Source organism: Paramacrobiotus metropolitanus, unplaced genomic scaffold, assembly GCF_019649055.1.
Source record: "Paramacrobiotus metropolitanus isolate TYO unplaced genomic scaffold, Prichtersi_v1.0 Parri_scaffold0000012, whole genome shotgun sequence".
NCBI classification, from domain to species: Eukaryota; Metazoa; Tardigrada; class Eutardigrada; order Parachela; family Macrobiotidae; genus Paramacrobiotus; species Paramacrobiotus metropolitanus.
This window is the reverse complement of record NW_026570232.1, coordinates 570,716-585,820: the sequence shown is the minus strand read 5'-3', so window position 1 is coordinate 585,820 and position 15,105 is coordinate 570,716. Positions and strand designations below refer to the sequence as shown.

Genomic DNA, 15,105 nt, shown 5'->3' with positions numbered 1-15,105 from the left:
TGACTTGCTCCAAGGGAATCGCAAGCTTAATAAGGAATGGTTTGTCTTCATCCTCCAAATGATAATAAATCCTGCTCTCTCCAGCACGTACAGTGCTCGCGCTTGCACCAACCCAAGCCATGGCGAACAACGTAAGTAATAATATATCATGAAAAAACTTCACAACAAAAGATGAATTATTTACACATTTTGCAATTACCAGAACTTTTTATATCAGGCCATAAAAACGAACACTTGTGACTTGTCTGTGGCTTTTTGCATCTGCTATCAGCTATCTGGCTGTGGTTTGGAAAACAAAACAGGTCAGTATAGTCACTACTCACGACGGTAGTCATTCGTCACGACGTTGGGATGATTCGGCATGCCTGCATTGCTGCCTCCTGCCTGCCTGTTGCGGAAACGATACTGCACACTGTGCACAGACGCAGGCAATTTCGGCAACGGCAACTGTACAGACAGGCGCACAGTCGAATAGCCAACGACTACAGAGAGAGGCAGCCTGTTAAACCCCCGTGCTTGTGAAATCACCGGAAATTCGCCACAACAGCACAACGCGAGTTTTTTTTCTTAGCAGCACCGTGGGTGGCTGCCTTATGGACACCAAGATGTACGAGTACTGCAGTGAGTACACGAAAGATACGAGCGCAATTTATAAAATTAATTTTTGAGTAACTGATAAGATAAATATTAATTATATTATTAAGAATTACAGTCATTAATTATAATATTATTATTATTAAAATTAATTAAAAAGTATTACTGTACTTACAGTATGGCTAAATTCGTGCTACCGCTTGTATAGTAACTACTTTAACCATTCTGCTGCAACCCTGGCTCAACTCCGTAGAAGATTAAGGGCAGTGGTCTTGTAAAACAGTACTTGTACGTAGCATTCGTGTAAACTCCACTGATTATTTTCAGAGTTGACTTTAAAGTTGTTTTCGGTTTTCGTTCAGATTTGCGACGTACAGGCACTCAAACTGACACGAAAAATGTCTGAATATTATTCATTACATCTGTTCAATCATTATTAAAGTTTGTGTGTGTACGTATTTGATCGCACAGAATGCGTTCACGCATGTTGGACCAGCAGCTATACCACTGACAAACTATGAGTTTTGTTGTTCGGGCATCTGGAAAAACTCGTCGCGGACACGATAAAGATGAATTCGTCAGGGAGCGTCGTGGAAAACCCAAGGCTAAACCCCGATATCGGGAGTTTCCCGAAGAGCGTCACACACAGCCATGCAAGGTAGATTACAACGGGAAAATATCTCTGGGACTGAGAGTACTGAGTACTTGCTCTAAGTCTGGGTGCTGCACGTTTTAGTTATCCTGCAGGAATTTTGTGTTCTCGTCGTTTGTCGATCGAAGGTGCTGTGCTCACTAACGCACATTTTGAACTTATGAACGATTTGTGACTATGAAGGAAAAGTCAAATCCGACCCAGAAATTGCAGTTGTTGCGCAGGACTACTGGTTGTTCCCTTTCAGGTCATCGTCAGGAATCTTCCAGCCCATTTTTCCAAGGAGCAGTTCTTGCAGCATGTGTCTCCGATTCCGGAATACACTTATTTCGCATTCCATGGTCCCGATACCACGTAAGCTGCGAGATTGAATCCAGTTATTCCACAGAATAATGAATAAAATTAGAAACTAGAAGTATCGGTACGCGAGTGCGAGAGATTCGTAGTACATACAGAATCACAGATAGGTACATACATTACAATTAACAATTCACACATGCCTTTGAGTCTTGAGACAGTGATGCGGCACTCTGCTTTGACATGAAATGATGGCATGAAATCATTGAAATGATAGTAATTACGAGGCCATAAAAATTATTGTCATGCAATGGCTATGAAGTAGACTGCCATAATAATGTTGGATTCAGTTGTTATTGTTTTTGTGTATAATCTGCCAAAATAAGGAGCAAAAAATTGCTGCATGGTAACTCACCTCACGATGCACTTTTGGATGAGTGAAAAGTGTAATACCCTATCGTCACCCTATATGATTTGCGCCGGTGTTTATTGCAGATTAGCGAATCATGCACGATGTCGCGTTTACATTCGTTTCCGCACAGAAGAAGATGTTGGCCTTTTTAAAGAAAAGTTTGATGGATACGTTTTTGTTGATAGTCGAGGTACGCTGTCCATTTGCCGTTGATAACTTGATACGCATATTTGCGCTTTGACAAATTTACTCAGCTGAAAACTCTTAAGGACGACAATGGTTCAATTCATGGATCTGCAGAACGTGTAGCTTATTTTTATCGGTGAATTTTTTACGTCCGCTTCCAAATCCGTGGATTTGCACAAAGTGGAAAGTGAAACATGTAGTTAATTAGTTACTTAATTGATTTATCGTTGTTCCTGTTAATTGCCATTTGCTGGTCTTTGTCGATCTGTTATTTGCGAGTAATTTTGTGCATTTCTGTAGGTCATGAACTGCGTTGTGTTGTGGAGCTTGCCCCGTATCAGCGCACTGCCGAGCAGAACAGAGAGAAAGCGGATCCAAAATGTGGCCAGATTACGGAGTCTGACGATTTCAAGCGCTTCCTGGAAGATTTGGAGAAAAAGAAGGACCACGGTCCGTCGTCCAGTGCAGCCAAAGTCCAAGCCAGTTTGGCTGCTATTGAAAATAAGCCGAAGGACGAAGTGACGCTTACTCCTTTAATGGAATATCTACAGAATCATAAAGCAGACGACGATTATCGTGGACCGGGCGGACGATTTGGAAAGAGAGAGCGTAATCGAGAACGGCACCGTGCCAATGCAGCACTGGCAAAGAAAGAAGCGGAGAAAGCCGCAGCCAAGGCTAGGGAGTTAGCAGGGAAGGATTCACCTCTCAAAGCAGGCGCTGCTCCGTCTAAAGTTATGGAACTGACCAAATCTGGTGTGAAAGACAGTGCTGCTGCACAGTCTCCCATAAACAAAGTCGCTCCAGGTGCGTTTTATGGGGTCTGTTTTCATCTGTCTACTTTCTTGCTTGGAACTTACATACGTCATATGAACTTTACGAAAACTTGCTTTGACTACTGGTGTAATTGTTGTACTGTTGTGCTTGTAGGATACAGAAATATTGCACTGCTTTGATATGTAAATTACGATATAATGTACTTACTTAGTTGAATTAAGAGGAAAACGTCTTTCAGGATCAATCTCGCACCAGACAGCTCAGCCGGCTTCGAAAAAGGACGAAGCGTTCTTGGCCGTCAATCGGCGCCCGGCTCAGGAAAACCGTGAAGATTTCATGCCGTCTGGTGATCGCGGACGGCACTATTTTCCAGAGCGTCCTGCACCGCGTCCTGTTGCCGACAAGCGCGCCCGTGAGGATCATGCACCCAGTAGCTTAGCAGATCAGCGGCGTGAAAGGGAAGCAAAACGTAGCGATCGGCCAGATGGTCGTGGTGATCGACAGGATGTCTATTATCCCAGAGGAGGACGTCAGGCAGAATCCTACGGCGGCCGGCCTCCTGTTCGTCCTGATTTTCCACCGGATAGCGGGAAAAATACCACACGCGCTGGTGCTCAGCAAAGTCCCAAGCCGCTGCACAACCCTATCACCGGAAGTCGGGAGTTTGGGCAGAGTAAAGCAACGGAAGCACCAGTGGTGAAGTCTACTGGGACACCGACCGGGGAAAAGAATTCTGTAGTGAAAAGCGGTGAGATCGGAACAGTGGTGGGTGAAGTCGTGGGCGGTACCGTGACGGCGGTTGATCCAGGCGTTCGGGTGCCCAACCGCTCACGTCCCACCAAGGAACTTTACCAGCCCAAAGCCAAACGTCGTTATCAAAATTAGTCCCGCATCCAGAAGACTTTTTAAGTCATTCATAAAGGAGAAACGAAGCTAGCGATCGTTGCAAAATATTTCTGGAGCCAACTAAAGTGGAGCAACTGATCTGGAAGGCGTCGAACACTTTTCTGTTTGTCGGAACATGTTCCTAATCCTGCTGTTGCTTGGGGTTACATGTTCAACTGGATATTCGATTTCGGTGCATTGTGATACCTGCTTTAGATTGTGTTGCCTTTTGTTTCCTTAAATTAAATCTGTTACACTAGGTAACGCTGCCAACGTTTTTGAAATTCTGGTTAACACGTTTGCGGCAGAAAGTTTTTGCGTTTGTTTGACTGCCAAAAGTCAGTAAAAGAGATCAATTTCGATTTACACGCCCCCTTGGCACAATGGTAGTAAAACTAAGTTCCACTAAACTTGGGCATCTAAAACTTTTTTTCAGCGATTTACAAAACTAGCGATTGATTAAAACTGTTTTCAGCAACTAGCGATCCACTGGTTGCATTGTAATGTAAAATACGTTGGATTTAAGATACTGTAATGTAAAATTGCATTTGCATTGTAATGTAATGATTTCTAATCTGTACTACCAGGACCTACTGTATACAGTAGGTCCTGGTACTACTTATTACAACACACCGTATTTTTTCGTATAAATAGTATTTGTCATCTTAAAAGCTACGATTGAAACAATGTACGAAAAATTAGCGGAACCTGATGATTTGGCCCATTTGGCCGCACATGTGCAACTTTTATTCGCGGGGCTCGAATATCCAGTACTCGTACAGTACAAGTATCACACCTTCACCAGACTTGTCAGAGTTTAAACATTCGCCAGGCTCCGAATAACAGTCCGAAAAACACTCATCGCAGGGTACAGTTTCCTGTTTACACCGCAGTATGCTCTGAATTAACATTAAAACAAACTAATCACATTCAGATCACATGCAAAGGCTCCAAATCATAAATAAACTTTAAACAAAATAAATAAATAAAAATCTTGTTGTAAATAAAGGCAGTGTGTGTGGGAGCAGCCATTCAGACTTTAATATGCTTCAACGTCTGCGTCACGTCTTCGAATACCGCATCGATTGAACGGTTGGCGTTGAGCTGCAGGATAAACAAGGCATTGTTATGATTCCCACCGAATAAAGGGCAAGACTGAATTTAGAAATACTTACGACGAAGGTTTTATTGATAGTCTTATAGTGTTCTACGACAGGAATTGTCTGATCAGCAAAGGTCTGCAGGCGCTTCCGGATGGTATCCACGTTGTCATCTAAACGGCCGGATGTCTTCCCGCGCTCAATTAATCGCTCCGTCATTATATCAAAAGGGACTTCAAAATAGATTACCATCGAACAAACACCAACCTGAAATAACTCCAGACGTACAGCTGCTGAACATTCTACGTAATCTCTTTTAGATACATTGTGTTTGTACCAAAAAGCTGAATATCAATCTAACAGAGACACTTATTATCAGACGCACAACTAGTGACACTCGAACAAATTAATAAGCAAGAATACTGAGCTAGCAGAGGTACCCATTAATGAATAAAATACGCAGTCACCGTGCCCAATACATTACTCGACAGTGCACTTATTTTCAGCAAACGACGTTCAAAAACGGAAAAACCAACTACTGTACTGAACTGTAAGAATTTAACTGAACGCTATGTCGAAAGTTTACTTATTCGGATAAGTGCAAAAATGGTTTCCCGCTCACTTGCTTCTCAAATGCAACAGCTTGAGCGACTTCTCTTGGGAAGCCATCGATTAGGTAACCTTTCGACTTTGGTGCTTCTCTTAAAATGGCTTCCTTCAGCAAAGTAAGGACGGTATCCTGTAAAATCAATAACTATCACAAACATTTGCATAAACATTCTTAAAGAAGACACCTGATCTGGAGCTGATAAGCCAGCAGTAAATATGCATATAAGCGTACTACGTATTAACGTAACTGCGCTTTTTACGTTAATTTTGTCGCTAACTGCGATACTCTGCTTGACAAATAACATTGACAGGTGCAGTCATTTTTACTTCCGTTTTTTTGTAGGAAAACGGAATAGAAATAACTTACTTCTACCGCAAATGTTTTACGATTCGAATAACGTTTTTACAACACTGTCCAGTCTAAGCCGTCAATCTTCAGCCTATACTTTTGTATACAGTCAAGAACTTACTATAGTAAGTACTTGATACAGTACATGTCTTATAACCGACGGCTTTCTACGGGAATCCTGCCAGTGCGGCAGTGCCCATTCTCGCGATCAGTTCTAAACTATCCTACAATCCAAAAATCTTAGTTACCTTTCAAAACTGGATTTTTTTACTCACCAAAGGCACAAGATCTCCTTTCAGCATAATGCCGTTGAGCCACGCCCCTCTGGGCGAACCCGAATTCACTTCATCTCGCAGCAAATCCCCGGTAGAAAGATGAGTGTAACCGAAACGCTCTTTAATTAGTGCACACTGCGTGCCTTTTCCAGAACCCGGACCGCCTGCAATTTGCAAAATAGAATAATATGATATATAGATATACAGTTTTGAGAACTACCATCGCATGACTAGCTCTGTATAATTTTTTATTAAGTCACCAGTCAGCGTTTAACCGAAAAACTCGTGCATAACATAACTTAATAAAAAACTTGCACGCAAGCTCTGCGGATCCGCAGCAAAGCAGCCGGGTCAGCAACTAATGCGAAGCTAAATTAGTGCATATTCACGGTTGTACAAATCAATACTGACAAATCAATACTGCGCTTTTCCCATATATAATTCCCATTGCATGGTGCCTTTGTATTTTGCCGGTAAAAGGAAGCGAAAGCGGCATCAGTTAGGGGCTAATGTATTATATCATAAAATATTATGCAAAATTTTGACAAAAGCTTTTGATCTATTATAATTAAATTTAAATTTTTTTATTTTTGCCTTAAACATGTGTAACCACAAAAAAGAAACAAAAGTATAGAAGCTTTACTACAAGCGATCTAATGGTTGAATATTCATATAGTATAACTGCATATTATTTAAAATTACTCTGTAAAAAAGTGTAAAAAACTGTCAGTGCAGATAATTACCACGTAAGAAAGCGTAAAAACCAAAGTACTGTACTTACAGATACCGAGATACGTACCCATCACAAACACTATTGGCAACTTCACGACATCGACTTGCACCGGCGTGTCCAACTCCACATGCGATCCGGGGGGCGCAGGCTGGAAACGGATAAACGTCAACGGAACACACAGTGAATACAACTATAATTTTCTAATAACACGGCCAGTAAAGTTTGATGTCGCATGTTTACCGCTGTTCGAACTTGCTCGTCCACCAACAAACCGGTAAGCGGTGGCATGGTGATATTATCGATATCGGGATAGCAATCGCAAACTGGAAACACGCGGAAGCTCAACAACAGCACGATTAAGAACCCCGTCCAGATCCGGAAATCGGATACAGACACCCGTGGATGCAGCGAGACTGTAACCTTGAACGGGGACTGTGGAAAAAAACAGCAGCGTGCAATATGAGTCGTATGGGAGAGAGAGATTCAGCATTATGCAAAGTGCAGCGACGATTGCGACAGCGGCAAACGATTCCCAGCTTGTGTGGAATTCGTCGTTAGTGCTGTAGTGCAGTATCGTACGGCGCAATCTGGATCTGGCAGCCGCAACAGCGGTTGCCAAAGAAGTCAAAAAGAGAGCTCGTACTGTACCATTACGTAAGATGTGGTCGAAAATAAACACGGTTGGCATATAGAAGGAAAGATGGACTCAGTGCAACACACGATCCGTCACGCGATGACGTCGAATTGTTGACGGCAGTTCATGTTTGATTATGGAATTAGACCATTTAAATACCAATCATGCAAAATTTCTGATTTGCTACTACTATTTAAATTGTCAGCTGTGATTTTTTGCAGGAAAAGGAAGGAAAGAATATTCTGATTAAAAGTAATTATCACAGATAATTACTTACAACGTTCAGTAATAAAATGCTTTAATATGCGCTGATGCAGACCAATGCATAGAGTGTACGTGCAGAATAATAGCATCTCCTCATGAATACCATGTAATTCAGTTTTCGAGGAACTGCGATCCTACTTTTTGATAAGGTTTTTCATTCATATTTGACATTGATCACAAAAAGAGATTACGCTTGACCAGTGTCCATGTATCCCATTTCCAATATAGGTATACGTATACTGGTATACAGTACACTCATGGTGAGTACTTGTACAGTAGTACTGTACAACAATTTTACAAAAGCGCAAGTGCCAAGCTCGAACTGAAACTATTGGTTATGTTCCAGTCTTGTCCGTTTTAGATTTATCTGTTCATAATTTTTTCTGCAAGCATTCACAATTTTCTCTGTTGTACATATTATGACATTTAAAACATTTTTCGCAAAAGCAAATAATTTCCACCTACAAATAAATGAGTTGATTTATACCGGTTACTAGTTCTGCTTGAAGCGGCAGTCGTAACTCCTAAAGCGAATACTGTACCCTCAAGCCTCCGGCTACAATTCCGCTTGTTTCTGCCCACTTCCAAAAATTTTTGTCTTGTTTACAGAGTTTTTTACATTTTTGGGAACAGCGTAATTATATAAGCTGGAGACGCATTTTCCGTCATTAATTGTTGTGCACAATTTGTATCAGTATTCAAGTGGCAAGAAGCATGGCGAAGAACACGATTAGCAGCTCATTCCGAGGCATTGACGTGGACCAGTATGGCGAGGATGTGTACAAAGACGATGAAGCTGCCGCGGGAGACCCTTCGAGTCCTGGCCCCGACGAAACGGAAATCAACAACCTCTTAGTGCAGTATGTGGGATTATACTGTAACTAACTGTGGGAGTGTGTGCTCCGCTTCCTTCAGTTGTTTGTATTTCCAGAGGCAAACATGTGGAAGCCTTGAAGGTGGCTCTTGCTAAAGCTCCGTACAACACCAAACAACAGGCTGTCAAAGTAAGTACAAATCCGTGTTCTTGAGCGTGTTTGAAAGATAAGCTAATGTGCTAGACGTAAATAAATTGTAAATTTGTTTCGAATGTTTCTAAGGAGTTTTCTGTACGCGATGCAATTTGGGCTGCTTTGTTTGGATTTCTCTTATAGATAGGTTGTTTTAGTGTAAGAGGCTTTCTCTCTGTATTTTATTGCATCGCGAAATGAAGATAACCTGTTTATTGTAGTTGTGTTAACAAGAGTTACTCACGTGGTGGTACCTGTGTACAGAATCGGAATCAAAATAATACCTACTAAAGTCTTCTCTTTTTTGCATTTACAGATAGAATTCTGTGTTAAACTCCTGCTTGTATCGTCTGTATCTGTGAAACGAATAGAGTTTCTTAGAGATCTGGCATTTCACACAGCTGCAGTTTGGTAGTTAACTTGTACGTTTAATCGTTCTTGAATGACCGAAAGCTTTCACGCATATTATTAACTGTAATGTCTTAATTCGCTCTTTGCCGTACCTGGCTCTGAAAAGTTTTACTTACCATTGGTTTGAATCTCTCTATTAGGACAGAGCAATGCAAAGCATCCTGCGCATTATGACGGGCATAAAATCCTCAGATGTGGATGCTGCGCTGCAGTCCATGCCTAATCTGGATCACATCGATACGCTTATGAAATACATTTACCGAGGCTTCGAATATCCTCAGCATAGTTTGATGCTTTTGAATTGGCATGAAAAGGTAAATTTCCGATTTGATGATCTCTTTCTTGAAAATACTGTATTTGGATTCTGGACAAGACAACAGTATTGAGTATCGCTTTTTAGGTTTTCGCAATTGGGGGCGTCGGCAGTGTTGTGCGTGTTTTGACAGATAAAAGGCGACTTTGATTGGGAAATTTGTCTCTGTGGATGGACCAGCTACCGGTAGCTTTAGAAATCTGCATGTTTTTTTATAATTTTATGGGTTTGACTGTTGTTGGTGCTTGTATATTAACAGAAGTGAGCTATTGGTATATGTCACAGTTAGCTTCTACTTATTTTAATGTTGATTTCGATGAAATGTGCAAGCGTACAGTTACTAGCTTTTACATACAGTACTTGTTCCTCTCCATAATACAAAGTTTTTTATAATTTTTGTTGTCTTTAAATTGACTGAAAAGAGAGCAAAAGTTGAAGTCAGAACGAATCACTCTCGCGAAATTCTGAAAGAGAATAAAAGCTCTGATATTGACTCTTAAAACTTCTGATATTTATTCCAATAGTAAAATGTCATATTAACCGAATCAGATTTGAACAGGTTACTCTGCCGGATTTGGAAATCAAATTAAATCTTGACTGAATGGGCTCAACTTTCTAGAATCATTTATGACGGATTCGAAAGTGGCTTGGGATTGGGAAGTTTCGTTTCATTAAGTAATTTTTCGTTTGCATTTTTGTTGACTTTTTTGACTTTTATACAGCAGGCTTGTTTCGACTGATGTTCACACGTATGGTTGACTGATTTGTTTCGCTAATATTGGTCGAGACGCTAAAACAAGGCATCGTTTATCATTTATCGAGAAGCTAAAACACAGCATCGTTTAGCATTTTAAAGATTAACTTATTACGAGTTGTACCTGTAACACCTATTTAACTATTAATCATAACGAAAACATATCTTTGTATATAATAACTAGCAGGACAAAAACTTCCTTCTATGTGGAATGCTGTTGGGGCATTAATTTTCCTGTATAACTAGAGTACTACTTAAACAAAAATTGTCTATTAGTTGTACAATATTAATTATGTGTACTTTGATTAGCAAATCAGGCAGCAGCAATCGACACTTGATTTAAATTTAATTTGCTGTTAAGCTCATAACCGTGGTCCAGTAAATTGCAGAATTTAACGAGCGAGAAAAAAGTTGCAGCGGGTTTTGAGGATAGTAGTACTTATGTATTGTACGAGTACGTATTGTATATGGCTGCTATTTTGACGTGAGACGTCCACTTTATTACGCTGCAGCCCGGGATATTACGAAGTAAAAATTTAATGTGTTTTGAAAGGGCACTCGCTTAAGCACCATCCGTGTCGAACTTTAGATAAATGTAAATAAGATAAGGAATCTATGTGCACTATAAGAAAACTCCTTATTAGCCAGCCCAACGTACGAAAAGGCACATACGGGAGTATAGAAATTTTTGGATGCGGTGGATGACCGCGCTTTTCTTGTTCAGCGCGTGTAAAGAACCGTTTAATTAGTTAATGACACATAATGAATCGCTCACTTCCAGCTGCAAAGCGCGTTAAAAAGCATGATGAATGTTGTTGTCGGTGGCACAGAGCACACCGCCTTACCAGGTTAGCTTTAATTATTTCTACCAAAGGATTTGCTCGCGCGGCTTCTACGAGTGCCGCATCAGCTCCCGACCATTCAAGAAACGCCCCAGTGGAAGAGCGGCAAAATTGTCCTATTAATATTCGGAACAACTACAAGAAAACGAAAGAAAATGTGACAAACAAACTATGTGATAATTACTAAAATGATCATCACTCCGTGTATCAGGTGTTATAATCTTCGTCCGTTAACGTTGATACGAGTACAACACGGTACAACTGCAGTATACCTACAACCGCAACTGCCAAGGGTTAATTGTATCCAAACGGTGTTCAGTGTTCATATATGGAGGTGACCGGTTCGCTTCTCACTTTTAATTAATTGTCATAATTTTTCCACAAATATTTTTCATCTTTCTGCAAAAGTAGCTGGTTGTTTTCCCTTCCGGGCTGCCAGAAAATTTACCTGGTCGTTATAAACATTTGACACAGTACACTGCAGATACACATGAATAAATAATACTGTAAACCTTGAATACTTTAAATAAATACATGAAAACAGAGTTTTCACGTTCTTTCAATATCTACACGTAATGCGTACTATACTTTTACATGCATCGTAAGTTATTTATCGTTGAGTCTGGCTATTTCCGCCGTAGCTGAATTTTGGGATGCTTGCTAGTTGTCGATCGAAAGCTGGTCCCGATGCGATATTTTGGAAGGGAAATCATTGCATTTTGTCTGACAATGTCTGCTAACCGTCAACTCATTTCAGAGTTTGCTTTTGTCAGTTGGCGCATCAGAAAAAGATTAAATCGCGGTATTATTACATAAAATTATTGGTTTGAATGCAGTGCATATCATTAAATCAATCTGAAGTATAATAGCTGATTTTATTTTGGGCGGATATATAAATTGGCGTTATCATATGCCGTCGTATGCTGCTGCGAAGGGAGGGAGACGCCGACAGTACCACCAGGTTCCCGCCTTGTTATTACGTGCGCACTGTACCGTGCCGTCCCATACGGCCAGATGTAAACTGTTGTTATAGTTCTATGCTGCGGGGATTTATACGTATACATACAGTACACACACGTATGAATTATGTGTCTTTCTTGCAGCATCCATCTAACACACAGCTACGGGGATTCGTGCTCGGGGAAATTAATGTCTGACCATCCGTCATCGGAGTCCTTTATGGGATGACAGGACGGCATGCCGTATCATAAGACATAATAGCTCTGTTGTGGACAGAAAAACCTTCGTGTACACACAAGTAAACTGCCAAGCGCCGTTATTTGTTGCAAAAGGGCATCATTATTCCGTGTCGTACAGTATTTTTGCAAATTTTGGTATGAACAAGAGTATGAAATTGTAATTAGCCATAAAAACTGGAAAGCATATGAACATGCTCGTTAAAAAAATACATTATATTGACAAAATGATCTTTTAAGACATCGTACGAAAAATATAATGCAAAGCGTACAGTTTCAGGTCATAATTATGGTAATTACATTCAAATGAAAATGGTATTCTCCAAAATTACTTAATGGTTTTCAAAGTTATTTCGCGAGTGGATTAAGGGCAAATCAGAGTTTAGGTGATTTTCAGCTTGAGCTAATAAGCTTTTCGAAAAATAAAATTGTGAGATCCCTGGGGATCGGTGCGGATGCACTAATAATGTTGACCGAAGCGATCTAAAATAAAACAGGTTACGATCATTAGTCGCTAATGATAGTAATTAGGCTTTCGCCAATGCAACCCCAGTACTTCTCAAAATTTTGGACGGATGGTGGGCATGCACCAAGAGATAGGAAAGGTCCCGACTAATTTTCCCAACTATTTCCCTTGGCAATCTTAACGAGCTTGGATCCAAATGATCACATCTCCAGTTTCCCATTTATTTATCGCACATAATGCGCGCTGGTGCGTTTATCTTAAGCCCTGGCCAACGACAAACAGAATGGTGACGCGGGTTCGTATTGACTAAGCGAACATGGCTGCTTTAGAAGCACCTATAATTACCGTTAATATAAAAACATATTATTTTGCAATGGCCGGCATAGCTCAGAATGCGCAAGCTAAAGTTAAGGGAAATATACGTGCTTTACCTACAGTATACGTTGATTTCACTAAAGCAACTAGTCCAGGCTGCAACCAGGAACAAAATCGTGGATTGCATATACTAAAGGTTTCTGTAGATTCTTGTTGATTCTCGTTAACTGTAAACTGGAGATTAGTTAATTTAAGCAACTCATGATGATCAGGCAAACTGACCTGAAGTCATCATGTATGCGCGCATATATAGATATATAATGTGCAAAGACAAATAAAACAAATTGCTGAAGGATGTTAAACTGTTTCCTCAATGCAGACAATACTGCATCAACCGAATAAGTTTAAGAATTTAAATGTCCTAAAATTATATGCTTGGAAACATACTTCGTTTTACTTCGTTGCCCAGATGGTTGTCCAAGTCGAAAAGCGAACTGGTTCTGCCAAGCACCAGGACATACAATTGCAACATACATGTAGGATCTATGCATCTACGTACCGCGCGTACAGCAGTTTACGATGGCCAAATTTCTACGTGCCAAATAATCCTAGCATGCAAATTCGCGATAAATCATTATGAAGGCAAAGAAAAGGTGACAAGTGCAACCGCCACAAGTAGAATTGTTTGTAGCTGTAGCGGCATACTTATTTCATTGTCCGCTGTGCGAAGGCTGGTGAAGAAAGATACATGGTGCAATTAATACAGAGGTTCATTAAAATTTAATGATGCCTCTATCGGCTTTTTGTATAGGAAAACCGCCGAAAAAGGCGTCAGAATTTCCGAAAAATTTTCTGCAAGAATACATAGAAAAGAAATAAAGCGCTAATGGACAAGGCGCCGGGATGAAAATACAATTACCGTAACTTTACCATTTTAATGCGCCGAAATGAAAAACATGTTGCATGTCTTGTGCATTTGTACTTCTGTCTAATTAAAAGAGTAAATTTAACATCATACCCCTTTAGAGCACATCATTCTAGTTTAACAGAATGATAATTAATTACTGTTTGTTTTTATTTTCTTGTTGATTTGTATTACAGCGCATTACATACAAACCATGCTGTCAATATCGACGTAGGCTTCGCAGCACGACTAAATTCGGAAGTGATCGTGCGAGAATTGCCAAGCATATAGCCACTGCGCAAATATGATATAATTGGATCAAATTATCATTTCCGATCTGCTTTACTGGAAAGAGACCCGGACAAAACTGTTAAGCGTACACAATTAATTTAACCTCTGCTGCACCCTGACTTACATTGCATTTCAATTGATCCCGATATATATTTGGGGATGATGAGGGCCGTAATCGTCCTCGCCGATTCATCTGAATTGGAAATGTGAATGCATTTGGGATGCTGGATTTGCGATAACAGTCATTAGCCAGCTACAGCTTCTACAATACAGATTTGTCTGCACGTTTTCCTCTTCAGTGTGTGATTTAAGTAAAGGTTACAGATTGCTAGCTATTATTTTCAAAAGCGTATCCACCAAGTTATTTCAACTGTGTAGTTAGAAATGAATTTGATAATAAGTGTAGGCTGTGGCATTAAAAGAATTACTAGAGACAGAAAATTTATGCCGTGCATCATTATCAGTGTTTTTAGTATTAAGTGCAATACCGAGCATAAATTTTTATACATATGCAGCTGCTACAATTTGTATGGCAAACAGGCTACGTACAAGTCTTTTCTCTTTTAGCACCTCAGTATTCCACAGTATTCGTAGTGCGACCTAACCTGGAAGAAAACGTTACTGATGATTGTTAAACCAGGGATACGTGAAGAATTTCCTTGTGGTTGAAATAGCTTTTAAATATTCCTATAGGTTACAAAATACACGCGCCTTTTTTTGTAGAAAATATACCTCTACTGCTCTTGTGCACCTCCCGCACTGTTTACTTCCATTTTGTGGACATTACTCACATTAAAATATTATCGACCGAAATGATTTGCAGCTGAATGTCAGATCTG

The 15,105-nt window shown here is 40.2% G+C and overlaps 3 protein-coding genes across 3 annotated transcripts; 2 read left to right on the top strand and 1 right to left on the bottom strand.

The window, feature by feature from the left end:
- The first annotated feature begins 836 nt into the window (after nt 1-836).
- On the top strand, nt 837-4,192 carry LOC129584132 (regulator of nonsense transcripts 3A-like). Its single transcript, XM_055476245.1, has 5 exons — nt 837-1,252; nt 1,494-1,600; nt 2,039-2,145; nt 2,442-2,948; nt 3,157-4,192. Exons 1-5 carry the CDS (start codon nt 1,112-1,114, stop codon nt 3,801-3,803), a joined length of 1,509 nt encoding a protein of 502 aa, XP_055332220.1. The 5' UTR covers nt 837-1,111; the 3' UTR covers nt 3,804-4,192.
- A 343-nt stretch (nt 4,193-4,535) lies between these two features.
- On the bottom strand, nt 4,536-7,676 carry LOC129584133 (adenylate kinase isoenzyme 1-like). Its single transcript, XM_055476246.1, has 7 exons — nt 7,518-7,676; nt 7,110-7,301; nt 6,936-7,017; nt 6,137-6,300; nt 5,526-5,642; nt 4,979-5,170; nt 4,536-4,907 (listed from the first exon to the last, which is right to left on the bottom strand). The coding sequence occupies exons 1-7, from the start codon at nt 7,518-7,520 to the stop codon at nt 4,836-4,838; spliced, it is 822 nt and encodes a 273-aa protein (XP_055332221.1). The 5' UTR covers nt 7,521-7,676; the 3' UTR covers nt 4,536-4,835.
- Nucleotides 7,677-8,351: 675 nt separating this feature from the next.
- Nucleotides 8,352-9,946, top strand: LOC129584134 (actin-related protein 2/3 complex subunit 5-like protein). Its single transcript, XM_055476247.1, has 4 exons — nt 8,352-8,627; nt 8,699-8,771; nt 9,326-9,499; nt 9,586-9,946. Exons 1-4 carry the CDS (start codon nt 8,482-8,484, stop codon nt 9,646-9,648), a joined length of 456 nt encoding a protein of 151 aa, XP_055332222.1. The 5' UTR covers nt 8,352-8,481; the 3' UTR covers nt 9,649-9,946.
- Nucleotides 9,947-15,105: the final 5,159 nt, after the last annotated feature.